The following is a 27455-nucleotide window of genomic DNA, read 5'->3' on the forward strand; positions in this document are numbered from 1 at the left end:
AAAAAAAATCTTTCTATATCATCAACTTGGTACTTGGTTTCCATTTGATTTGGTGTATTTCAGGTATTACAGGCTAATCATCATACATAGATACGCAAGACCTAATTGTTTCCATAATCTACAATTATTGTTCTAATTATACCACAGATCTCTCATCTTCTAACTGATTCTAATTGATTTATATAAAAGTTGTCCACCTGCTTAAAAGTTGTCCTTCTGTATTAAAAGTAAGAATGTGTTTCTTCCATACATACGCCAGCAAAAAATAGATTTTTTTTTTCTTTTTAAACAGAAACCCATTTATTCAAAAAAGGAGGCGGATGATTGTTGCACCAAAGTGTCGTCTACTGATCCAAAATGCGTGTTGGATCCTACTTTATCTTTTGATAAGGTTCACTGGAAAATTATTCTGGGAATCATATTTTTTTCCATGCATGTCTAGATCGAACTGCATTTTTAAACAATATGAACAGATTTTCCTTGATTTCACAAACATTTTAGACATGCTTTGGTCAACACTGTAAAACGCATATTTAGATTAGAGCACTTTTCCAGAATTGTCCATTATTGCAGGAACTGTAACCTTGAGATGATGTTAAAATGAGCAACTTGTTTTATTCGGGGCAATTTAATGCAGAAACTGGGCAGGACTGACTTATAAGAAACAAGAAAAGTGTGAAAACAGGAGAAGGAATGTTTGATTTTTGCTTTAAATAAGGCAGGGTGGCTTTAAACATTCCAGTTAATGTCCCAGTAGAGCGGGGCTGCTTTCTCTGTGGCTGTACCCATGGCCTCCTCGCGCTGCTCAGCATGTATGGTAACTAGGTCCTCTTCTTCTGAATGAGCTAAATGTGTAAGGAAACAGGGAAAAAAGAAATGATTGCAGAGATTAAAAGACTGATTTACCATATTTTTAGGACTTTTTTCCATGTAAGCTGCTTTAGATTAGTTTGCTCTCTATAATCTTTGTATAAATGAGCTTCCTGTACTCAGCTGACACTCCTACAGCCTCATAATTAGGGATGGGTATCAAAAACCGGTTCTTGTTGAGAACCGGTCCCACTGTTTCAATTCCTTGGAATTGTTTGCCATTTTTGCAAAGGATTCCCTTATCAATTCCAGTCGCCCCAAATGACGTCACCACATTGCGTTGCGTCATTTACCTGGCAGGAAACATGGCGGCTCAAACGCTCAAAAGTTTGATTATGCTTTACGAGAACGGATGACAACAGGGCAACTTGCAATACTTGTAAAGTAGATATTTCATTTAAGGGAGGAAACACTACGAATATGCAAAAGCATTTGCTCACAAAACACATGATAACCTTAAATGAATGTCATGTTTTTAATTCCACTCCGGACTCGTGAATCTCAACCCAGCAGCAGAGGTAACGTTTGCACGTCCTCTCCCGTTAATGCGGCAGGTAAATAATCAACTAACAGTGCATATTATGTTAGCGCGATCTGCCTTATTACAAAACCTGCCATTACTGTGCATTTAGGTGACCATGATGAGAGAGACAGACAGAGTCTGGCTCAGATGCTGGCAGTTCTCGCTGCAGTCTACCGGTAGCGTCTCCTTTCAGGCCAGGATAGACGAATGTCACCGAGCAGTGACTAAGTTTGTGCTTAAAGGCTTGCACCCATTTGCCACAGCAGATGCCCCCGATTTTCGGTAAGTGAATGTGTTTAATTGTAGGCAGGGACATTACTGGATATTCTTGTGTAATTGCTACAGAATAATTTATGTTGTACTTTGTTATTGCTACAGAAGAATATTTATTTTATTATTTTACATTTACATTTTTTTTCCTGGGGACCCTGTGACACCCCATTGAAGAGCCGTAGGCTGTGGATCTCTTAAGATCTCACTGTTGGGTTTGTAAGGCCATGCTACTCCTAAATTTCTATCTTATTCAAAGAGAAGATATAAAACAAAGTTCTAAGCTAATCGACCTTAGTGTTCTCCTTTTTTAAAAAGAATCGATAAGAGAATCGATAAAGAATCGAATCGTTAAACAGAATCGAAAATGGAATCGGAATCGTGAAAATCTTATCAATACCCATCCCTACTCATAGTGGACAGTCTCAGCTGAATCTAAGATATTCTTTCTTGCCCAAAATTGGTATGTTCAGTACACCTTAACACCTGCAGACACTTTCTTTTAGTCCCAGTCTTGGCCATTATGTCACGTTACTTCTTGTACTACAGAGGTCAATACATGCATGTCTGATTTTCTATTATATTGTTCACTCAGACTGAAAAAATATCTTTTTTAGGGACAAAAACTAGAGCAATATTTCACTGATCTGATATCTGAAGATATTCTGTTGTAAGGCTTTTAGGCAAAAAAAAATATCAGAAAAGTGCTTTTGTATGTAATTTACATTATAGTCACATATTACATTGCAGAAGCACGTGACTGTTTTATAGTAATAGGTGTAACTAATCATGCTCAGACATATGATGGACTTACTTGGCATGCAGGTAATTTGAGGCTCTTCCCACTGGCCACCTGGCAGGCATTTAATGACAGGATTCATTTTCTGGACAAAATCCTCTTCACAGTAGTATCGCACTTTGGTGTTTGTCTCGTAACGCAACCGCTTTTTCCCAAACACCTTGGCATGGGGAACATGGGGGGGCTCACCACAGGAGGCTGTTGGAAACCACTTTGAGTCTTAGATCTTTACTCTTTTTTTTTCTTTTTTTTTTTTTAGAAAAGGAGTTTAAAAAAGAAGGAATTAGGGGAGATTAAAATGAGGTGAACTCACTGACGCCCTTCTTGCAGGTGTACGACAAGTGGTAGTTGCATGGCACGTCACTCCAGCGACCTCCATCATGCCACACCATCACCGCACAGTCCTCACCAGACAGGAAGTAGCTGTCAGGCTGCCCTTTGTACCAGTTTTCATAGAGCTGACAAAGAGAAGTGAGCAGATTTGAAATTACATAGTAATCTGGTTGATTGTGCTCTCATTCTCACAGTCATAAATCAGATGACTAAACAAACCAAATGTAAGAAAATCATGTTAAACAGCTGATAAATCCTCTGAATCTCAAACATGTCAGGTCAAAGCTAAGAAAACTCACCAGTGGGTTTCCATCTGACCAGCGGAAATCTCCCTCAATGGTTCTGTCATTTAGTCCAATCCACTGATATTCTCTGTATTTTTCTAAAATTAGCATAAGAATATATGTATTATATATATTGTTTATTAAGTCATTGCACTTTTTTAGGACAATTTGTAGACAGTTTTCTGTTTGTTGTCAATTTTTTTTAAATTAGTAAACCCTATTTTTACTTCTGAGAAACACTGCCACTCTAAGATGCTCGTCTTATATCCAATCACCTTTTGCCAATTAACCTAATTAAATTATGTTTGTCCAGCTGTTTCTGTGTTGTACTGTGAATAATGCACTTTATGACATTTGCAAATCATTCTGTTTTTATTTACATTTTACACAGCATCACAACTTTTTGTTGTGATAAAAAAATGCTTCATGTTCCCAATGTAACATTTATCCACAACATGTAAACAATATACTAATATATTCTTCACACTTAAACTGTTTGTCGGCAACAATAATTTGAATTAAAGTATGTTTTGTGAGAAAATTATGAAAGAAAAAAATCTTTTGTGGTACACATTCCTGCTTTAAAGTTCTCTGCTGTTTTGGGAAGCCGGCTGCTTTTCACATCCTTACATAAGAGTATCAGTTAATAGGATCAGTGCCCACTGCCTGCCGAGCACAAGGAGCCGCCACCACAGCGATGTCAGATAACGATGTCATCGCCCCTTAGCAAGACAAAATACCAACAGCAGCTGTGAGTCACTGCCATGTTCTTGGAAAGAAAAACAAATTCCAAGTGATGAAAGACACGAGAGGTTATTGTTGTGTCTTGTCTGGAGAAAATCTCAGCGTCTCGTTCCTAAAACAAACTCATGACTTTTCATTTTTTAACAGTTTGACTCATGTTGAAGCATGAAAAATGACTGGTTTGACACCTGCCTCTGCATGGCAAGGCACAAAACCCAACTGCACAAAACTCAAAGAGAACTCAGCTATTAGAAACGACAAAATTCATACTGTCCTTTGATTGGGAATGTGACTGTTTTTTACAATGAATTTTAGATTTTACGCTTGGAGAACAAAATATATTATGCATTACTGACCACCGTGCCAGCATCTACCAACGTTTCTCCACTGGGATTAGGTTACGGACATTTGAAACAAATGAACAAAAATATTTGTACTTATTACAGTAACTAAACTTAACAAGTACCATTAACTTTTTCATGGGAGCAACCCTCATACTCAACTCTGCTGCTCAACCCACACATGCGGGGAAATAAACAGGTTTTCCAACTGTATAGGACTTACTGACAAAAATGACCAAATACATACTTTCTTACTTTTTGTGACAGGTTTATTTTTCAATGTTGTGTAATTCAGTGTATGCTTCTTAGACATGAATTGCATTTTTCAAGTAAGTATTTCAAAGCTTTGCAAGATTACCCAGTGCAAACATTAAAAATATACAGACAATCTAAAACTTTGTCATCATTATTTGTGTGATATACTTGACGTTTCTTCAGCTTCAAGAAGTAACATTTAACTCGTGCAGTCAAACGATGTTTTTGCTTCCTGATTACAAAATCTTTGATAATCATATGAGTCACTTGAGTCATGTTTTACCATTGATGTAGTCCTGCTCCTCAGGAGTCATGACAGAGAGCAGATGCCCGCCGCACATCCGACAGTGCTGCTCAGCTGCCTCCCAGCTCTGCCGCTTGCTAAAATGACGATAACAATATCCTTGAAATTTCTCCCAGCCTGGCTCACACATCTCCAGGTCTGAGACAGAAGAAAGGACAGAAAAATATCAAGAAATGTATTAAGTCTGAATAAGTAGAAAGGTTGGCTTATGTTTGGAAGATTGTACATCTGTATTTTATGGTGCTATACCTTTCTGGCAAAAGTCTCCTCCATAACCGGGTAGACAAAAGCATCTTAACGATTCACCGTCAACACACGTGCCTCCATTCAAACAGGGATTCTCCAAGCAGGAGTCTGTAGATATGAGAAATGACAGTTATAACAGAGATCCAGAAATATTTCAGATGTGTGCATTATTCTGTATCTGTGAAACTAATATTTATGAAATTTAAACAAAACTGCATACTTTATTCATTGTATTAAATTGTCAGAGTCCATGTATACAAACATTAATTTCCCAGCTGTTTTCTATATTAATGGGGATAAAATTCCATATATGTGTCTTATTTTATTGACAATTATAAAACTTATTGCTTAAAAACTCAAAATACACTTAAAAAAAGGAACAGATTATAAAGATAAAACTGCTGATTTTCTGATTTTGAAATGTAAAACCCCTTCAAAGACACACCAGCAGAGGGAGCTGTTGCCTCAAACATGGTTTCTCCAAATTGGTTTCCAGTATTTACTCTGTTAGTCTAATTTTAATATTGCAAGTCATTTAATGCCATTTTAAAAATGGGTTTCTTTTTAAAAAAAAACAAAAACAATCTAACATTTTTAATTCCCTGAAGTGATCCTGCACATTAAGAAAGAAAATCCTTCATTCCAGACTTACACATGAAATACAATATTTGAACTATAACTACAACAAAATCAACTAAAGGGATTTATGAGTCCGTGATGACATGACCTGGCTGTTCTTTACACTAAAATAACGAAATTATGTAAATAACTAATCTAATCTAAACTAATAACTGATCCATCCGTTGAGTTGCGTCAGCCTGAAGTCTTAAACCAGCAGTATAGGACTGGGCTATTTGATGAAAATCTAATATCGATATATTTTGGGGGGCTCTATCACAATGCACGATATATATCGCAATATGTCTTGAGCCGCAGTGCCCCTGGTACCGGGAGCAAGCGGGAAGCTACAGCTACAGTTTAACCCTCTGTGCAGTATAAAATAAAACTCCACATTTGGCATTTTCCTAATCACACCTTACTCTTCCCAAAACACTGATAAGCATCAGCTGCTGTTTCTATTTGCACTTCTTTCTGGAGTACAGATACCTGAAAAGCCTCCTTGTCCTGCAGCTGAAACTTTGGCAGCAGGCAGGGAGGCAGCCATGGCAGTCTGCTCGTTCCCTTCAAAATACACAGGGTATATGGTGGGAGCAATGATAGTCATATCACTGTTGTCTGTGGTCAGTGCTGAGCTGGAGATCTCCTCCTCTTCAGGACGCCATGTGCATATTTTAACTGAAGGCTCGTCTGTGCCGGTCACCTCCATACTACCATGGGATCCATGTTCTGCTGAGACATTTCACAACATGTTCACAAGTTAATTTTAAAATCAGACAACAACTTTCTTGGAGTTTGTGTAAGTTGTCTAGCTCTCCGTGAGTAAATAAATATGTGGCTTATTAGAAACAGATATGTCCAGACTTCAGTACAACGCACTATGTAAGACGGTAGAAGAGGTTACTGTTAGATAAACAAAATATTTTTTGTGAAGTATCTAATTAAGACCTTTAGAGGAGACATATTATTCACAATCTACTTTGCCACTGTTGTGTGCATAATTAGGTATCCCCACTGTGTCGAGACACATAAAACATGAGAAAATAATATTTCTTTGATTTCTTTCATTTGGATCAGCAATCATATCTGTGGACCAATAAAATTTGCAGCTGTGGTGGCAAGCACAGCACTCCATCCATAAATAGATATGCCTGAAAAGCAAGAACTCATAAATGAAAGACAAACTAAGGCAGTTTGCCACTGTTACTTCACTGCTACAGCCACCAGAGCATGTCAAATGCTGTGCTTTTGCTGAACGAGCAAAGCTGGGTCCAAGTATTTGGAGGACATTTGAAAAGAACAGAAGATTCATTGATTTACTATTATTTTGATAGAAAATGGAAAATCTTAAGTGTGCCATTACCTTGATAGGCCGAAGATATGCCAAAAGAAGTCAAGAAGCAGGTTGCAAGTTTTTGCTTAATAGGTTAATAGGGCACAAAGTCCTGCTGTTAGAGTGATGTTACCAAGGACGAATGACCCTGAGGTCCATTGATGCTTAGATGGAGTGGCATATGCAGTAGTCACATCCACATGAATGCCAGTATCTGAACTGTCAGAGCAGAACATTGCTTGATCTCTTCTAATAGAGGTTTTCTCATCTACATTTTTTTCTTAGTTTCTTGTGACTGAAATGTGACATATAGTCTAATTAACCACCCAGAAGCCATTTTCCATTTTTCTATAATAATACTATGTCTCACACATGACTTATGAATGACAGTGATTTCATACAATGGTCACTTAACAAAGTAAAAGTTCGTCATTAAAAGGTTACCATTTCCATCCATGTCAACTGACTCACAGTCAACTGAAGGAGCTGTTACTCCCATTTGCAGCTCTACTGTGTCTGACAGAGATGTTATTGTAACAAACAGCAGCTCTTTTGGAGTTATAGCTAAAAACATGTTAAAAAAAAACCCAACAACAAAAACTGGATGGTACAGGCCTATAAACAAGGGTTTATGAATGATCTGCATGGTTTCTTCAGCTAAAACTTACAATACACATACTGGGAACATGTGCGCCCTACATTTATTTGTTAGAAAGGGGTGTCGGACCCCTTTAAACTTTACCATTAATGGTCCCGGTGTTGATCTCTTGCTCGTTAGAAGCATCATCAGTTTCCTCAGGAGCAGCAGGAGGCTCAGCGCTATATTCTCGATCAGACCGAGACTCCTGTGGTGTGGCAGGAGAAAGCTCAGGTTCCCAATTGGGTGTGAGTGTTAAATGAGGGATCAGAGTGATTTTTATCTCTGAATGAGGTGCATTCGTGCCAGCATCACCATTAACTCCTTCTGAATTGGTGTCCCCTGAGTTTTCTGGGTTTTCTCCTGACGATTTACCTGGTCCTTCTGTGACATCTTTTTCGGTCTCCTCTGGTGCAATATTTGTGATATTTTGGGCTGTACGGAGGATAATCACTGAGCTGTCTCCTAATCCCTCCATTTCGGGTTTATCCTGAATGTCGTCCAATGGCTCAGCCCCAGATGAAACGTTGCTTTCTGGTATGTAGGTTATTATCTCTGAACTGGCTTCAACTTCAACAGGAGGAGGAGATAAGGTTGCAGAGATTGGGGATCCCAACAATAAGACAGGTTGGTTTTTTAGAACAGGAGCGTCGATGCTGGAGTCTGTGTCGTCTGAGAAAGTGATGACCTCTGCAGTTGAGATTACAGTTGGAGGGTTGTGTCCACTCTGCTCTGCCAGATCATCTGTTGCCACATCTCCTGAAGTGCTACTCAATTCCTCAGCGCTATGCTCAATTGGGATGGAGGACTCCGTTACAGCTGAGTGGGCTTGAGTAGGATCGTAACCTGCAAACAAAAACAAAAAAATCTTTACACTTCTGAAGCAATTTAGACTGATAATGGGGAAACACAATGCATGGTATAATGCTAAAAACTAGTAAAGTAGCAAAGAAAAGTAGCATTTTGGGTATTGGAAATATAAAAACCGTTTACAGGCCAAGACAGAAAATTGTGTTTAAGATATACATAATGTCACTGTGGGTCATTTGGGCAACTTTTTGTTGGATACAGATGTGGACAGGCAGGTGGGCTGACAGTACAATTTAATGGTGCTCAGAAATAATGTAGCAGTGTGCAGAACAACATACACACACACACAATCTCTACCAGTAGATGAAGTATACAAATTACAACCTTTAGAACTCTAGAAACTCTAGAAAGAGTAACTATTAATGAAAATAGACTGCCATTTATTCTGAATGACTAATCAAACGCCTTTAAACTACAGCTCTTATTTAACCATGTATTATTTTTTCTATATTTTACATATTTAACCACATCTAATCCATGGCTAGTTTTAGAATCACTAGTTAACACTTTTGGGAAGAAACCCCCAGACACAGATGGAGAATGACTGCAGCCAGGGTTCAAACCTTCCTGCTGTGAAGGCACAGTGCTAATCATGGCACTACGCCCCGTTTTATGGGCTAAATTTCACATTTAAATCTCACTTACTTGAATCAAGGTTTGACTTAGTGACCACTTTGGTTATGGCAGTGGTGTCCAAATCGACTGTCACAGAATGCTCCTGTTCTTCGTCTGGAGAATCATCAGCTGTACTTTTATCAAAAGCAAAAGCTGGCATCGGTGAAGTGGCAAGAACATCTGTTACCTCAGTGTGGAGTGAAGTCATTGCCACTGATATCTCCTCAATAGTACCAGTGCTGGCTTCTTCTGGCTGTTCTGAAGCATCATAAGAGGTGCTCACATAGACAAGCTCAGTCACTGAGGCATTTTCCTCAGGGACATATGGAGTGTGGTCCTTTTGCAAAACAGGTAAATCCCACTCTTGATGCACCTCATCAGCTCCAGATGTGGCATTACTAACTGGCACATCTGGATTTTCAGTCATACAAATATGATGCTCTGTGGGTTCTCCACTTTCTGGATCTGCCACATCAGTTATGGGTATAATGGAGTAATAACCAACTGTAACTACATTATCTGTGTTTGGAGAAGGGGATGAAATTATATACGACTCCTCGTGATCTGTGTCTGGATCCTCTTCGGGTGCTGGCTGATTGGACTCAGGGTAGTTGGCTTTCTTTACCAGTTCCCAAGTGTCATTGGTGGACATGAGCTCTTGGTGATCAGACAGAGGAGTTGCAGTCTGAGGAATGTCTGCTGTCAATTGTGATATTGTCACTGTGTGAGCATCGACAGTACCCTGCTTTATTGGATTTGTAGTCTGGGCAACTCCATCTGTCATTGCTTCACTTTTGCTGACATCCTCCTGCGAGGACGTAGTTACAAAAACAATATCTTGGCCAATATCCTCTGGCTCAGTGGCTAAATCCTGGGGAGAATCTGTGTAGGGGCCATTATCACCTGGAGAAAGAAACATAATTTGAAAAAAAAATAAACTGAATTCACAATATCCTTATGTTTACTGGGATCTTCATGGCAATAAATGTACAATACCAAGTTGAATTTTATGTAATGAAGCTATATTTCTTTTCTGTCCTTTTTTCCATGAAACTACCTACAAAATCACCGGCACTGAGGGGACAGAATAAACTCAAATAGAAATTACACGACTTGCTCTCTTACTTCTGAAGCAGTAGACATCATGTCGAGAGTGGGTCTCAGGAAAGCCCGTCTGGTTGCTGTATCTGTAAACGGTTCTGACCCCAGGTTCACCACCTCCACAGCGCTCTCTAGGGGTGACAATGGGGTACCGCACACTCCCGTCTGCCAGCCACCCTGGGCTGCAGTGATTTAGTCCGTCATTCCAAGCTGCATAAAGCTGAGCAGTGGTGGCCAACTCTGCACCATGACTGAGACAGTAGGCCTTTGCCTCACCAAAGGTGAAACGCTGGGGGGTGGAGCCATGGAACACCTCACCTTTCAAACAGAGAAACAATAATGTTGACATGTTACTTTTGCTACATTTTTACTAGTGATGTGCGATACCACTGATTTCCTTTCCGATCCGACACCAAGTAAAATTCAGGGTGGTATCGACGATACTGATCTGATACCGATACTCTGTACAAAAACTTAATGCTTCATTGTATTTCATAATACAATATATAATTGTATTATGAAATTGTAATAATAATATAATAATATAGCTTCATAATGATTACAGGACATCAGACTACTTGTTCTTATTGCTTAATAATGCAGAATTATCATATAGAAATTCAGTTCCCCTCAACATAAGCTCATCATATTCTGTGATATGATTTACTCTGAGGTGTTTGACGAGGTCAGTGGTGTTGCCACAAAACCTCACTGTCTTGCCACATATATCGCAAACCATGTCTTGGCTGTTTGTGGCGGTAAAATACGTCCACACATAAATCCGTTTACGCTCAGCTATTGTTGTGAGTGCGCACGACAGGGGCTGTAACACATTTATACAGCCATATTTCGCATATGACTGTGAAAGGTGTAAGAAGTAGTTCTTTCCAATTTAGACGATCTGAATGATATAGTTTCTTTTCACTGTGTTCCTGTTGATGAAAAACTACAAATTTACCCCAAAGTACTAAAATATGAATATTTTAATATGAGAATCGATTCTAGAACATAAATTGTTGGTATCGGAAGAAGATCCGCACACCACTAATTTTTACATACCATGTCTAATAAAGCGGGCAATTGCCATAAAGGTATTTTTGATCATTAAGGGTTTCAAGGCATGCTTTAAGTGCAACTAGGCGGCAATATGCTTGCTCAGATTTAGCAAAAGTTTTTACCAAAGTTTTGAGAACCCCAGTGATCCTCTAAAAATAAATTGTTACTAATCATAGAACCCGCTTTTATGCTAAAAGGAAAGAAACAAGCAGGTTTTACACATTTAACACATCACAGAACCATATCATATTACTGAATCTGCAGTTATTAAAACTGGTGACAAAATATACAAAAAGAGTACAAAAATAAGACACAGGTTTTATCATAAAATACATTTAACATTAAAAACTTGTGAAATGCATTTTACAAGTTTTTAATAGTTGTATTACCATGAATATTCTCCACATAGCAGTACACGTCATACAGCTCATCGGGCTCTAATAGTCCATAGTTCCTCACTCCTGGCAAGCCATCCATGTCTCCAAAACAGCCCTCTCTTGGCATCTGAATGGGGTATCTGTGGATGGAAATGCCAAACATCACTGAAGCACCTCTTCTTCTCTAATGGCAGCACTCTAAACATGGCACTTGTGTAAGTACATTTGTGAGTAGGTCTTAAAGAGCTGAAATGTCTGGTTTGAGATCAGATGAGTGACTCTCAGGTACTTGACAATCTCTGTGTTATAATGTGGAGAACATATCAAATATTACCTATCTGAGTGGAGCACTATCATCCCCCGAATGACTGACCTCTACACTAAATGCTCTTTTTTCTACATAGAAAACAACAAGTCAATCTACAATGTCAGGCCTGATGTTTGTTTGGAGCTGAAGAAAGGATTTGGATTGATTGCAAATGTACGCTGAAAACAACCTTGAATTAATTCACATAAAATGCTTAAAAGGCCAAACATTGCCAAGTAATGTGCCCTGTCCTCTCAGGTCCTCACCTCACAGAGTGGTCTGAAAGCCAGCCTGCATCGCACTGCTCATATCCGCTGTTATAAGCAGCAAGTAGCTGCTCTGGGGTAGCAATGTCAGCCCCGATGTCCTCACAAGCCTCTTTAGCCTGCTCAAAGGTAAAAGCGTAGCGGCTGGATGCATCACGGTAGTGAAACACCACTCCTGCAAAAAAAAGAAAAGCTTTGTGAAATCTGTGCAGATCTGGTAAAACATGTAGTACTAAACAAGCACTCATATAAACAGATATCACAAAGAAAAGTACATTATTGCAGAGCACATTATCAACATGATAAAATCAAATCATGAAATTATAAAAAATATAACTTAACTAACTGCGATAGAATGCACTTTGCAGTTTAATCTTTTGACTTAGCTTTAAGATTCCTGTAATGGTTTCATTACTCCATCGGTGGCTGTTCCAAAACACAAGTATATTTAAGCGTAATTGGCTTCAGCTGAGCATATGCTGCTTGGCTACATGCTGAGAATGTCACCACTTAAACAAAAGATGGGCTGCATGTTGTATTCACCGTGATTGGGATTCGTCTTGTATATTAGAAGGGGACATGAAACGCTGCACATATAAAGGCTAATATACACCATTGAGCCTGCTCTTGAAAAACAGACATAGGTGTAACATTGTCTGTGAAGCTGGATTTAAGAAATAAGTGCTTAAAGTTTTAAAAACATGTTTACCACCATCTTGTGTCTGTGAGTGTGTCATGACATCATGTGTTTGGTTGGTTGCGGCTAACAGACTGAGTTTAAGCTAAATAGTGATAGAATCAATAACTCAGTGGAAAACAAGGACTAATGTAAGTCTATTAGCCGCAGCCAACCATTCAACCACATGACGTCACGTCCCCTACTGACAGAAGACAGCAGTAAACTTTGACCTTAAGGACTTATCCAGCTTTAATCCGGCATTACATCTATGTCGGTTTTTGAGAGCAGGGCTCAGTGGTGTATATTAGCCTTTAGATGTGTAGTGTTTCATGTCCCCTTTAAATTAATTAAATGGAATCTGAAATGAATTCCTTTCTTCTGTTAACTACAAGAAGAAGTTGGTTTATTTCCTTAAATTTACATCCCAACAGCCCAACCTTATTGTGACCTTAGTGAGCAATACAATGGAATTCTTGTCATTATTTAATGCAAACTTCGTGAAACCAGCATTCAGAGCCTGATATATTGGCTCACAAATTACTGTGGTCAGAATATCCATATTGTATTGCTTTGAGAGGGCAAAGTCATTCATCACACATGCTGAAACTGTGCATACTATTGATACAGAAACAGGAGAGAAACAGCAGCTTTTCTTTTGTTCTTTAGGGAACGGTTGACCTTATTCCTTTTCATCGTATTGACTGGGACACTTTTCTTTGACTTGGAGTCAAGACACACCTGACTTACACCACCGACTCACTCATGCCTTGCTGATGTGGTTCGCTCTGTTTATTTTAGTACGAAAGGTGGCATGCATTGCTTTCTTGTCTGTGTAAAAAAGTTGTGCTTTGAAAAGCATCACGCACAGCAAAATGCACTAAAAAGACATTGAAGGAGATTTTGCCATTCATCTAAAAGAATGTTGATATTTATTTGAAAAGGGAAGGTGAAAAACTCTCAGGTCGCTGAAAACATCTCTTTACATAAAGTCAAACTCCACTACAGGCCCGTTAAATAAACTCCCCGTGCACACATTTCTTGATAACAGCTCGATATAAACTCCAAATCTGCTAAACTTTCACCTCTGAACCAAAGTTAACCTGATTCTAGCCTTAAATGATTGGAATTATGTTGAATTCAATCGTTCCCTGTAGTGTTTCAGACTAAAGACCAGATTTAGCCCAGAAAACAACATTCATGGACAAGTGATGCTGGAGGTATATCTGTGTAGTATCTATCATCATACTGTTAACAGTAGGAACATTTCACAGCTAAACAGATAAAAACAGATGTTTTAAATCTCAAGTAGCAAAACCTTGACTCCATATAAATATTTTTCTCTTTAACCATCAGATGTGTAAATAAGTCAGTTTCTAATCGATTCACAACTGCCATTGATAGAAATTACATTTGCGTGTTATTCACTGTGTGAAAGCAACTAAGAGTAAAGTTTCTAAAATGATTCCGAACTCACTGCACATGTTCATGGTATTTGGTACATGGCCATTAATTCATAAACAATTTAAGTGTAGCTTAATTTTAAAAGGGAAATTCTTAGTATGTTCATTTATTGACCACATTATATTATGTTGTTGACTGACAGTCTGATAAAAAAAATATATATATATATGTCTCACCTTTGACCTTGACCTGCACAACATCATTAGCATCCTCGAGACCTTGCTGCACCTCACAGCGGTAAAAACCAGTGTCGTTCTGCCTCACGCTCTCAAGACGCAGGGTGAGGTCAGCGGGGGAGTAGGCATAGTTGAACAGAGAGGCCCGTTCCTTGTAGGCCTCACTGACCCTCACTCTGTCACCACGGGCCACCAGGATCTCTGTCTCCATGCCATGATTCAGGATACTCCATTTAATCCGGGGGACAGACAGCACAGCGTGGCGACCATTGGTAGAGGGGGATGGCGGAGGGTGTGCCAGAGACACCAGGCAGGGTAAAGTCAGAGAGCCACCGAGCACCGCAAACACAGGTTGGGTGGCTGGGATGGTTACATGGAGAAGCTTCGAATCATCTGAGAAGAGGCAAGCTTTAAAGTAACAAGCGACCTTTTGTAATGCACTCTAATTTTTTATAAGAATCAGATGAGAAGGTCAAGGCCACTGTCATGTTTGTGTGTTAACCACAGACATAGAGTCGGAGCAGCTTTAGAACTCCCAGTTTGTCCCTTGTTGCCTGCAACAAAGAAAAACTGACTGACTGGGTTGCCTGCATCTCAGTCTTTTCCCAGCATTGTCTTCCATCACCTCTGTATGTCTTCCTTTACTACATCCATGAATCTTCATTATCCTTTGCACATATCCAAACCCTCACAACCATGCCTTTCTAACTTTCTCTCTAAAATGCTCAACCTGAGATGCCCCTTATATATACATTCATATCTGGTCACTGTACAACTCTGCTACCTTTAGCTTTACCTCCTGTCTTTTTGCTACCATATCCAAACTATGCATCATAGTGTAGGTCTCACTGCCACCTTCTAAACTGTCCTTTTTCACTCTTGCTGCTATCCTTCTGTCACATATCACCCTTGACACACTCTCTTCTTCACCTCTTTTATGCACCGGCTGACCCCAGGCACTCATTCACCTTCACTACCACCATATTTGCATTATCTACCACTGAAGCAGTAGAGAGCAGTGATGTGGCTGTAGTGAACACATATTTCAAGGTGGATTCGGGGGGAAATGTAACTAGGCATAGGGTGACCTTGGACGGGAAGAAGAGGTAGTGAGTGAAGGTAGATCCAAGGATGAAATGGTGGAAGTTGAAGAAGGAAGAATGTTGCAGGGAATTCAAGGAGGAAGAAATTGGGCGATATGGTAGAGTTACCAGATGCATGATGAAGGAAGCTGCCAAGAAGGTGTTTTGTATATCCTATGGACAAAGGAAAGTGGATAAGGAGACTTGGTGATGAAATGAGAAAGTACAGATAAGCATTGAATGGAAGATTTTGGCAAAGAAAAAGTAGGATAGTGAAGGAGTAATTTGAGGCTGTGGTTTACAGCAAATAGAGAGGTGGTAAAAAATGAAAAAGGCTTGTAGTGATTTGTATGTGAAGCTGGAGACTAAGGAAGGAGAAAGAGACTTGCAGCATTTGGCTAGATAGAAAGACTGAACTTGAAAGGATGTGCCGGAGGTTAGGATGATTAAAGATATAGGTGGTAACATACTAACAAGTGAAGAGAGTGTATTGAGAGTGTTGAAGGAGTCGTTTGAGGAACTGAGGAATGAAAATGAGAGAGAGAATAAGGCAGATGGAAAAAACGGTTCCTACAAAGCAAGTGAGGGCAGCTTTGGAGAGGTTGAAGACTAGGAATGTGATTTGTCCAGAGGATATGCCTGTGGTGGTGTGGAGATGTCTTGGAGAGAGCGTAGTGGACTTTTAAACCAGATTTCTGAACACAAATTTGGAGAGTGAGAGGATGCCTGAGGAGTGGAGAAGTGAACTGATACCGATTTTCAAGGACAGGGGTGATGTACAGCGCTGTAATAACTACAGATGGGATAAAGTTGATGAGCCATATCATGAAGATATGTGACAGAGGTGTTAAAGCTAGGTTAAGCAGAGAGGTGACGATCAGTGAGCGGTAATATGGCTCCATGCATTACAGATGTGATGTTTGCTTTGACAGGAGCTGCGCTGTTTCTTTGTGTATCAAGAGAAAGCATATGATTGGGTGCCAAGAGGGGAACTGTGGTATTGTGTGAGGAAGTTAGAAGTGACAGAAAGGTATTTGAGGTTGGTGCAGGACATGTATGAGGACGGTGAGACAGTGTGTGATAGGAGTGACAGATGAATTTCAGGTTGGCACGAGATTACATCAGAAATTGTCTCCAAGCCCTTTCTTCTTTGCGATGGTGATGGACAGGCTGACAGATGTGGGCAGGCAGGAGTCTCCGTGGACTGTGATGTTTGCGGACAATGATGTGATTCAGTCACTGGTAAGTTCTAAATCAAACTCTGGTGGGTAAAATATGAAACATGGCCGAGGTTTTAAATAACAGTGTCGGTGTCTCTGGGAGCAAAAAGCTCAGATTTTAGACTGGTCAGAATGCTCTGTTTCAGACAGTTTCTTCTACTCTTATCTGTATAAAAAAAAGGATACTAATGTGTTCATCTCAGACACACAGCTCTGGCTGTGAACACGACAGTATCACCCACCTGCTGTTATGTTTGCAAGAATCACCAAAGCAGAGGAAAGTTGACTTAAAGAGAGGGAGACATTACATTTAATTCATATGTTTGTCAGACAGTGGATGAACCGAGGGTGTGCACCAAAACCCAGAAGGAAATGTGAATCACATAAAATTACTCTAGAAGAGCCCAAGAATAAGAAAGAAAGGAAGCTAGAAATGAGCATAAAAGGTCAATTTTAATTAGCTACTTCTTGGGTTATTATACATACTATTCATTGATGACAATTGTGTAAATATTTGTGTTTTAGTAATATTATATAAATTAGGGACACACAAACATGGCTCAGCCACTTCTCTTAAACGTAGACACAATGATGTTTCAACAAAATCTAATGTTAGCTAAATACAGTTACAGCTTTCATCCTGATGATGGTACTAGATGAAAAGTTAAGGGTTTGCCTGTTGATATAAAAAATGAGCCATTTGATTACTTTTTCTTTAATTTTCTTATTCTTTTGCTGACACAACAAAAGAGCTACATTTACATAGCGGCATCAATTAACCTTGATTTTTAGCTGGAACACTCAGATACCTTTGAGCATGGTTTCCACAGGGTGCATGTCAGCAAAAACAATAGATGACATCAAATGATTTAAGAGGACCCTACTGCCCTAAAATGTTAGAGGTCAGGTGTGATTTAATGAAGCTGTGGATGTCAGTAGTGGATGGCAGTGGTGAAAGTGACGGAGATAGAGAGGGAGAGGTGCATACCAGGCTCATGGAGGGAAGTAGAGGGCGATAGCAGGACAAAGAAACAGATGGCGCACAGCAGCGCACGCAGAGGCACATCCAGCCTGTGGGTAAAAGACAAGAAAGGAGACAGAGGGACATAATGTGCGAACCTGAATATGACAAGGAGTTCTCCAGTTTGAACAACATGTCTTTTAGGCATACTACTTCCTAATACCCTATCTTCACTTTCAGTTATAGTACCCAGTGCATTAAATTTAAATCCCTTTTCATCAAACAAACAAAGAAAAAATTCTAATTAAATTTAAAAAAAATAAATGATGTGTTGAAGTGCGAAAGAAGCAAAGGTTCTGTCACAGGAAGGATTATTGTCATTATTTTTCTTAATAAAAACAAATAAAACATATTTTTTGTGTTACAATATTGTGAATTAATCTAATGCTTTACATGTTATCATTTGTTTCTCAATTTTTGTCCAAAACCTGTTAAAATACATCACTGAGTCTTCCCAGGTGACTGTATCCCAAATACTCAGCGGAGCACCAAAACAAAACACTATATCAAATCAAATCAAATCAAATCACTTTTATTGTCACATCACATGTGCAGGTACATTGGTACAGCACATGTGAGTGAAATTCTTGTGTGCGAGCTTCACAAGCAACAGAGTTGTGCAAAATACAATAACGTAAACAAGCAAAATACAAGAATGGCTACATCTGAAACTAATAAATATATGTACAATATATAATAGTATATGCATTTCTGGATGTGTATACTAAATATTTTTTCTACGTGTGTGTGTGTGTGTGTGTGTGTGTGTGTGTGTGTGTGTGTGTGTGTGTGTGTGTGTGTGTGTGTGTGTGTGTGTGTGTGCGTGTATAACTAGTATGTAAGTGCTTTCTAAAAAACTTAAATGTAAAAAAAAAGCTAATATGCTTCAAAGAGGGAGTAGAGAGTTGATACCTAGAAGACTGTAGTTTTTAGCCTTGTGAAGGATTTTGACAAAAGCGCCAAAAAAATAAAACAACAGTAAAAACTCTCTGGATGATGTAACATTCAGAGCTACTTAGGTGCTTGCATGTCTTTGGTAACTTCAATTTCACAAGCCGATGAAAAGCTTTTTTTTTAAACACTGACACTTTTTCAGTTTTCTTTCTTGTTTCTATTTTGTTTGTTGTTAGGTTTTTATTTGTTACTAAAAATGACAACTGCAGTTACCCGTTTTTGAAAGGGTCAAACACTTTTGATGTCAGCCGCTGAAATGCAGCTTTTAAAGAACTACAAAACAGTGTGAACTTGACTTCTTGTGCCAATGATGCAGCCTCACTAAAAAACTTGAAGGCAACTTTTTAGAGTGCACTACTTTTATCCTTTTTTAAGCATTCTTGGTTCATGACATTGTAGACAGCTGCAGCTGCTGTTCCACAACACCTGACAGCAAGTATCTGCAAATATGAGTGTCTCACTAAGGAGAGAATAAAAAAGACACGCACTGATTTGAGAGATTCATCAAACTCAAAGCAGACAGGTAGTGACACCTGCTTTCATATCATGTTTAAACTGTCTAATAAAGCCAGTGAGCGGATAACATGAGCATCTTTGCAGGAAAAAATGAGAGAATGATGAGTGTAGCCATCAAAAGTAATGCTGATACAACCACAAAAGATACAATTTAGAACACTGCAGATAGGAAACACAAACGACTTTTTATAATATTATTAAAATAACACCTTCAAGAATAAACTAAAAGCCACAAGAGGCTAAGACTGGGCCTGCATACTTCAGTGATGCATTCTCCAAGAATAATGATTCACTGAGATAGAACAGCTTCAGCTGTTTCACCTTACTGACTTTTAGTTAATGATTTCCAGCTTTTTTCATTACTTTAGCTAGCCAGATTCATTGTGTTTATAACTAATAGTTTTATTTGTTTACTCTAAGAAAATGATTTTCAGCTGTTAGCCATGCATTTAGTGAAATGCTTCAACCATTATTTACAATTTCTGACTACATTTTCTATTGACTATGTGGGAAAAAGAATCATGCTATTTGTGGATAGAATCAGAAAATACAGAAAAACAGAACAAATTTATTTATTATTTAGCTCATGATAATCATGGGAAACTACACCCAGGTGTTCAGAGAAAAGAAAAACCTTGAGTCATGATGAATAATATTAAAACAAGTTGTGCAGATTAAACTTTTATATAAATTAATTATGAACAAGTTTGTTCGTGACCGGCTGTCACAATCAAATACTTTCATCAGCACTGTTGTTTGTGTTACTAATTTTTAGTTATATTGGGTAAATATTTTGAACTTGTATGTGTGGGTGTGTGTGTGTACAATTATCATTCTTATTCTTAGATTGAGCTTGATGTGAGTTTAGTCTTCAAATTACAATTACAATGGCAACCTTCTCACAACCCTTTCGAGGCCTGTTTGAGAGTTAAAACTTGGTTTTAGGGTTAAAGTTCGGATCAATTTTTAACAGACTTTTTTTCAAGTCACGGTTAGACTGTTAGTTGTGATAGTTAAGGTTATTTTAAGGGGCTATGCAATGTATTATGTGAATGAATGTTCCCATAAAGCTAGCTTTTCAAACATACCCGGGTGTTTTCGCTTTTGTGTGTGAGTCTGAGTGTGTGTAGGAGACAGAGAGAAGGACTGCCTGTGTGTCCTTGGAGCTTTGTGGCTGCTGTGAGTCAGACTTCAGGAGCTGTGGAGTGTGAGCTGAATTCTGATTTCTAGAAAACTCCCCGGAGGGTCAGACTGAAACCCAACCTCCAGCTTAACTAGATTTACCATTATTAGCACCCGTGTTACCCTGAGCATATTGTCTTTTGGTGTCCTGTTTTCCTTTGTTGTATTTTTTGGTAGTCCTAAGGGTATGTTACACCATTTTATGTTATCTCCTTTCTGCTTTTTCTTCACAATGGCAACTAACAAACAAAGTGTGAAAGGCTTTTATCCAAGAGGAAAAGGCCTTTATATTACGAAGAGTTGCAGACAGGCTGCCGAGCTATAATATTACATTCTTTCCTCAAGAACTCTTCATGCAAGTTAATATCAAAACTCAGTCAGTTATTGATTATACTTTAATTTCTACTGTAACAGCTTGTGGCCTTAGGACTTGAAATAGTCTTATAATCCATTTTTTAGCAAAGAAAAAACTTCATGAGTTTGTAATTTATTTCTAAAGCTACGTTGAGAAGAAAAAGCAACAATTAAATTCAAAACCTCTTCTATTTCTTTTTTCTTTTCTTTTTTTAGTTAGAATTATCAACAGATGGCAGATTATTGGCCAGATGATTCAACCACAACCAAGCAAAAACCGAGCAGGTCACTCCTTCCCACAGGGGACAAAACCTGACAACACTTCGCCGGCGGGTCTGCATTAACGAGAGGTTCAACTGGAGGAAATAAATGAGGCTGAATGAGAGTAAATGGTTCATTCAGACTCTTAGATCTTTTATGCGAGCTCTTTTTACAAGTTGCCTGTGGAGAGGAGAAGAAGCTGGACTGTCTGTCTGCCTTAGCTGAAGATGAATGTGCAACTCTGGAATCAGACAGTTGTGTCAGTGAACGTTTCCTTTTGACTGAAAGGAGTATTAAACACGTGATGACGAGAGAAACTGAAGTTTGTTTTATAGTCTCAGCAGAGACAGACTTCTAATCAAAACAGGATTAATAAATAATCGCTCAAAGGCTCTTATAATGGACAAATATGAAGGCTTTGAAGGCTTTGAAGGGAGAAATGCCACATGGGATAAAGCTGGCCGTTCAAATCAATTTAACCGAACAGAGATTTAGACTGACAGGTACCGATATCCACTAAACTTAAATGGAAACGGGCTAAAGAAAAGAAAAGTGAAATTCACTAAAAATTTGTCATATGAGAAAGAGTGCCCTTGAGAAACATTTACATGTTACATAAAGATTACCAAAGTACAGCTCAGCACATGAAAAGGTGTGGGTAACAAAATAAATAAATGTAATTTAGACAATTCAAACAAGTTTGATTTTACATGAGTATTTTTATTTTATGCAACTTAATATTTTACCACAGAGTTTACACAATCCCTTCCCCTGCTTTTGTTTAGCGTACATCATCACTATAAAAGAGGGTCTCCAACAGCTGCTCCTCAAGAAATCCCATCTGTCGCTGGCATCAGCATTGAAGCCTGGGCTGGCTTCAGTGTCGATGCCAATTACGAAGCACGATACTCAGTTCTGTCTATTCTATTGCACCAACTATTGCACTTTTTACAAAAGATAAATATGTGGACTGATTGTCTGCTTGATTACCAGCTATAATCTTAAAACGTTTAAACATAGTTGCACAAATGAAATGCTGATGTCTGACACTTTTTAGTCAATTAGCTTATTTGACTGGCTGACTTCAATATCTCCTGGCCAAATAGATAGAACTCAATTCTGTCAATACGAATTTTGCATATGTAATATTATAAAGTGTTATAAAGTGTTACTGTTAAAGAATTCCCACATTTGATGAGCAAAGTAACCAAAAGCAGAACACTTTGCATGACACCCTAAGGCTGTCAAAAGCAAATGCATTTCCAATTTCACCCACAATCTTACTGGTTGCTGTTTTTTTTTTGTTTTTTTTTATATAACTGGGATGTCAACATCTCATCTACAAAACTAGGATTTATTAAATGAGCACAACACCAGCTAGCTTGACTTGCTGATAAAATCTGAGATGCGAGAGATTTAGATGTCTCACATAGAGTATCAATGAACAAAAAGCAGCATACAAATATGAAAATATTGTAAAAACAAAAAAAGAAGAAGAAGAAGTTCTTACACATAAGTATTCACACAAAGAGATATTTTATTAAGATCATTTCAAATTCTAACATTAATAACTTCTATAATAGTTGAACAAGCTTGAATAAATAAGACAGTAATTGCATCTTCCATGCTCATTTTATTCATCTTCAGGTTACACTGATGTGAAACTTTCTGCAAACTATCAGCTATCTGTCTCCCTCACTTGATAATTCAGCTCCTCTGTGGGCGTAGCCTCCCACCATGACCACATTTCCACAGGGCATGAAGTTTATAGAGACACACAGAGTGAAGGAGAAATAACAAGAGAGAGAGCTCTTTTTTGCCAGGCAATGGATGCATTCTGGTCAACAACAGAAGTGCAAAGTCAGGCATCACAAGTGACTGAATAGTCAGAGACTTCACCTTAAGGGAAATGCAGTGAAGGCCAAGAGAGAGGATGTTTGACCGCTAAGTATGCCAGGAAAGGTCATTTGAGGCTGGAAGGGAGGAAGGAGGTAGAGGGGGTGAACTACATTCTTAAGGACTGCACCAGCTTTGTGAGAGTTTGGCCCATTTGTCACTTTACCCAGGATGTGATGAGAGGGCTGATGCTCCAGCAGAAAGCTAAGTGCAGCACACATGCTGACATTTCTGTAAACGGGTGAACTGCATTACTGCATCTTTAGAGCATCAACCACAGTTAAGTGTTTGCAAAAAAGAAGACATTGGAGTTCTGTCATTGTGAATTTCAAGGAAAATCTACCTTTAGAATTACACTAAGCTTGACACACTAAAGGTTTATGACAGCAGTGCTAAGTTTACAGTTTTTAGAATTATTTCACACTTTTTCACTTTTTGTAGTTTTTTTTGAGTGTTAGGTCTTAGAATACTGCCTCAGATATTTGTAAATTATGTGATGCTGTTAAGTTCATCAGTACTCCAGCCTGATAAGATTATGGATACGAGGGGTAAAAATTAGCTTCCAAAAGGTGTCCTTACAGATCGTTTTCACTTTGGAGAAAGAGTTTGTATTTCCCGAAAAGAACTGGAGGAGTTGGCTGAGGAGAGAGCGGTCTGGGCTTCTGTGCTTGGACTGCTGCCCCGGTGACCCAGATCTTTACTGGCAGTACAAAGGGGATGGATGGATTTAGCTTTCCTTAGCTCTTTTATTTACAGTAAGGAACATGCAAATCTACTTATGTTAGTTAGCATCAAAGCTGTAAGCAGAATTTACACAATAGTGAAGATCAAACAATTTTTTCTCTTACTGAATCATATTAAAGCTGTGGTATGTGTGCTTTAGTGACCAGTAGAAGAAGCTACACTTCTGAAAGACACTAGGACCTTGAGTTGTAATACAATCAAAATCAACTTAGAGGTTGTTATTTCATGTATATATATAATGTCTATTTTACTACTGTAAAATCTATATTTTACTACTGTATTTTTACAGCAAAAACATCCTATTGTAATAGCATTTACAATAAAGTCGCTTTAAATTTATTTCATTGTACTGTAATTTCATTTGCAAGAATTGTATTAAAAATAAAAACATATTAAAAACGTGTTAACATTTTTTTACAGTATCTTACTGCTATCTAGCCTGCAGTAAGTTACTGCTGAACTTATGATAACCTGTTCACAGTTTGTGTACAGTTTAAAGTTACTGTCACTTTTTTAAAAAAGTATTTTCATATATATATATTTATGCTAACTGACATCAGATTTTAAAGTCATATTAGGCAAAATTAATTATGAAAAAAGAAGAAGTTTAAACAGAATTTATAAGTACTTTTATTAAAGGATTCGAAAATAATAAATGCAAAGGAACTCAGTAGCACCGAAAGCCTTTTACCACACAGTCTAAAACTGCCTCTTTTTTCTGCTGTCATTCAGATTTAAGAATGGATTCAAAAACTACTTGCCAGCCCATCATTGGTCAAACCTGACCTCCACTGTACCCCTCCATTTTCTCTAAGAAAGGACCCCCACAGTAAACTCCTGTCGCCCCTCGGCAGATCCTCACTACCCCATCCCACCAGTCCCACATCACACCACCTAGAATGGATCAGCCTGCCCATCTCCAGGGGCAACCTGAACACCCCCACCTCCCACCCCGAATAGACACAATCTGACAGGAAGCAAGGAGCAGCCAGGGAGTGCTGGAAGCAAGGGAAACCTCAAAGAGAATAGGGGAGGCAGAAAAGAAGAAAGAGGCTCCATACAGCATGACTGAGTGCTGAGAGAGATGTTAAGTTCACAGGAATGATTTGGAACAGCTCACCAGGCAGCCTCAGGCAGCAGTCATGTCTTGTTAGCTGTTAGCCGCTGACTCTGTGCGCTGGAGGGCAAAACTTTTAAAGCAGTTACAAAAGCCATAAGCTACAAGTCTCTGGGTGTTAGCTACAGCAGCCGTTAGACTTGTGTGAGTTTGTGTGTGTGAGTGTGTTGTAGTCTGTGTGCCACAAGCCGATTAGGCAGATCTGCTGTGAGTTTTAAGGGCTTATGCCTCAGACAAAGTGAGAAAAAACAACAGCACTGGTTTCATTATATACTTTTTGGAAGAGATAGAAACTTGCTGCTGCTTTAGAGAAGCAACACCTTTTGAAGTTATGGGAAAGGGCAGTGAACACAATGACCTGATTGCTTATGGCCCCCACAGAGAGCCAGCTGTATCATCTGTTGCTGAGAGCCCACAACTAATTGATTGAGTTAAAATTGACCCTATTGGAAAACTCCACTCGCCACATGCTTAAATAGAAATTAACAGCAACATTTACATTACATTTACCATATCCACTCAAAAAATGAAAGGAAGTGATCAGATATGCACCAAGATGTAATGCCTTTTACGATTCTAGAATTAAAAGTAAAGCTGATCAATTCAAACAGATTAGCCAAGTCAAACCTTGGTCCTTACATAAAAGTGGTTATATAAAAATGGAAGGGTTGTTACATTCTCTAAAATCTATTATGTGCTGGGTTTGTACAGATGCAGTAATTCCATTTGTATAGCAGCCATTTCCTTGAGGCAATGTGTGAACATTACATTTAAAGGTCAAAAGAATAAGTTTCTTAGTGACTCCCATATGTGCAGAGCAATCTGCATAAGTTGATGAGTTGCTGCAATGTTCAGAGATCAAATTGTTGGTCTTGATTTCTCTGCAACAGGTTTTCAAGAACAGTGCGTAATATGGTCTGTGATCGTGTATATATGTGAATCAGTATTTAATGGATTTTAACAGAAGCGCTATAAATTGTCTTTCCAGAACTCTGTTGATCTACTGAAACCTCTAAATTTAAACCACTGGATCAGGCTTCACATATAGAAGATGAATAGACAGAAGTAAAAAACTTCACAGATTATGATACTGTACACTTTAGATGTTCCGAATTTGGAATGAGAAATAGATTCTGTATAAAGGATTGTTGGTTACACAGAATTCAAATGAAGGACTGTTTCTTTTTATTTAGAGTTATCGAAAAGGTTTGACTTTGGAAAATGAACTTAGTAGTTTGTTAATATGTAAATTGGGCCCTAAAATAAACAGTAGATCTGCATGAGTTCTGGTGCCTTTCTTTTCCCGGCTGCAAACGTTCACCTAACTGCCCGAGTTTAAATCAAAGTTTTTTCCATGTGGAACAGTAATAATAATTGAATTCCTATATATGAGACTGACAAGAAAAGACTTTCAGTGATGCTGTCTGAACAAGTGCAAGCTGACTTATATTATAGAGCAAGGTATTTTCAATTATTATATAAATATTCAAATTAAGGACTGTATAAGTAAACAAAAGTGGAGAGCTGCAGGATAACAACCAGGTAACAATTCAAACTTTTCTCATTGAGTGTGAATGTAAACCCAAGATTCAGCACTTTACATAAATGCTGAATTTTGTATAATTTCTGATGCAGCACTGAAAATTGATGCATACACTTGTACATTGTGTTGAATATATGTGACGTTTTTACAGCTAAATGAGGAGAAAAACTTTAAAACTGTTTCTCCAAAGAGAAAATAACAAAAAAGGAAATACATCAATAAATAAATAAATTTTTAAAACTTTATTTGTATTAAGGTATTGATTGCATGTTAATGGCACAGTTATTTCCACTGGCTTATACTTTTTTTTTTTTTTGCCATAATTGATTTATTTACTTACTTACTTACAGGTTACATATATTTATATCTACCAGGTGCAACATAAGGATAACAAATTTGGCTAAATATATAAGACACAAAACCCTGAAAACATAAGTAATTCTGCAAGATGAGCATTTCACCTTTGATGCCTGATGCACAATGTGCTGATTCTTTTCCTTCTATTTCTAGCCTATTTTTAAATTGTGCTATCACTAATTTTTTCTTTACGACATCCGATTATTACATCTAGCTCTGCACATGCTATCACTAAACATCTCTGGGGTAACGTTGTGATGCTGAGGTTGTTAAGTGATGCTGTTAGCGCACTACTTTGTATTACCAAGCTGTATCACTCATTGTTCGGCCTTTCAAGTGTAACGATCCCAAGAATTCGTTCCATAGAAATGCAAACGGTGTTTCGAAATAAAATGCATGCGTAGCAAGGTCAGAGGCTTAAACAAATATCAAACACGGCACAAAAAGAAGTCGAAAACCTAAAAGCGCGTTTTACACTAATGAAATTCGCAAAACAGATATAAAGGACTTACTTCATGTTTAGACTTCTCGGCTTGGCTTTGCTGAAGTTAATCGGCGTCTCTTCTCGAAGAAGCCTCGGCACAGGTGCAGGTGTTTGTATCTATTTCCCGACCGAAATTCCTCCAGGAGTCTCTCACTGCTGAAGCGACTGCAGATGAGAAGTAGATATTTTCACTCCCGTCCTCCCGTTCACCAAAATGAGAGGAGGTGGAGAGAGGAGAAACTGGGATGTGAGCACTTTT

The 27455-nt window shown here is 38.4% G+C and overlaps 1 protein-coding gene across 4 annotated transcripts; it reads right to left on the reverse strand.

Moving 5' to 3' along the window:
• Positions 1-27455, reverse strand: bcan (brevican). Of its 4 annotated transcripts, none has more exons than XM_014340747.2 (15): positions 27225-27455; positions 17756-17838; positions 14466-14873; positions 12150-12324; positions 11589-11716; positions 10168-10461; positions 9073-9945; positions 7663-8403; positions 6077-6319; positions 4973-5077; positions 4703-4861; positions 3095-3177; positions 2776-2920; positions 2478-2660; positions 1-845 (listed from the first exon to the last, which is right to left on the reverse strand). In XM_014340747.2, exons 1-15 carry the CDS (start codon positions 27227-27229, stop codon positions 730-732), a joined length of 3741 nt encoding a protein of 1246 aa, XP_014196233.1. In that variant the 5' UTR covers positions 27230-27455; the 3' UTR covers positions 1-729. The 4 variants fall into 4 exon arrangements, with proteins under 4 accessions (XP_014196233.1, XP_042084736.1, XP_005944423.1 ...); XM_042228802.1 differs by having other exon boundaries at positions 14466-14825; positions 27225-27454; XM_005944361.3 differs by having other exon boundaries at positions 14466-14858; positions 27225-27454.

Source organism: Haplochromis burtoni, unplaced genomic scaffold (genome assembly GCF_018398535.1).
Source record: "Haplochromis burtoni strain Fernald_Lab_line unplaced genomic scaffold, NCSU_Asbu1 Contig_352, whole genome shotgun sequence".
Taxonomy (NCBI): domain Eukaryota; kingdom Metazoa; phylum Chordata; class Actinopteri; order Cichliformes; family Cichlidae; genus Haplochromis; species Haplochromis burtoni.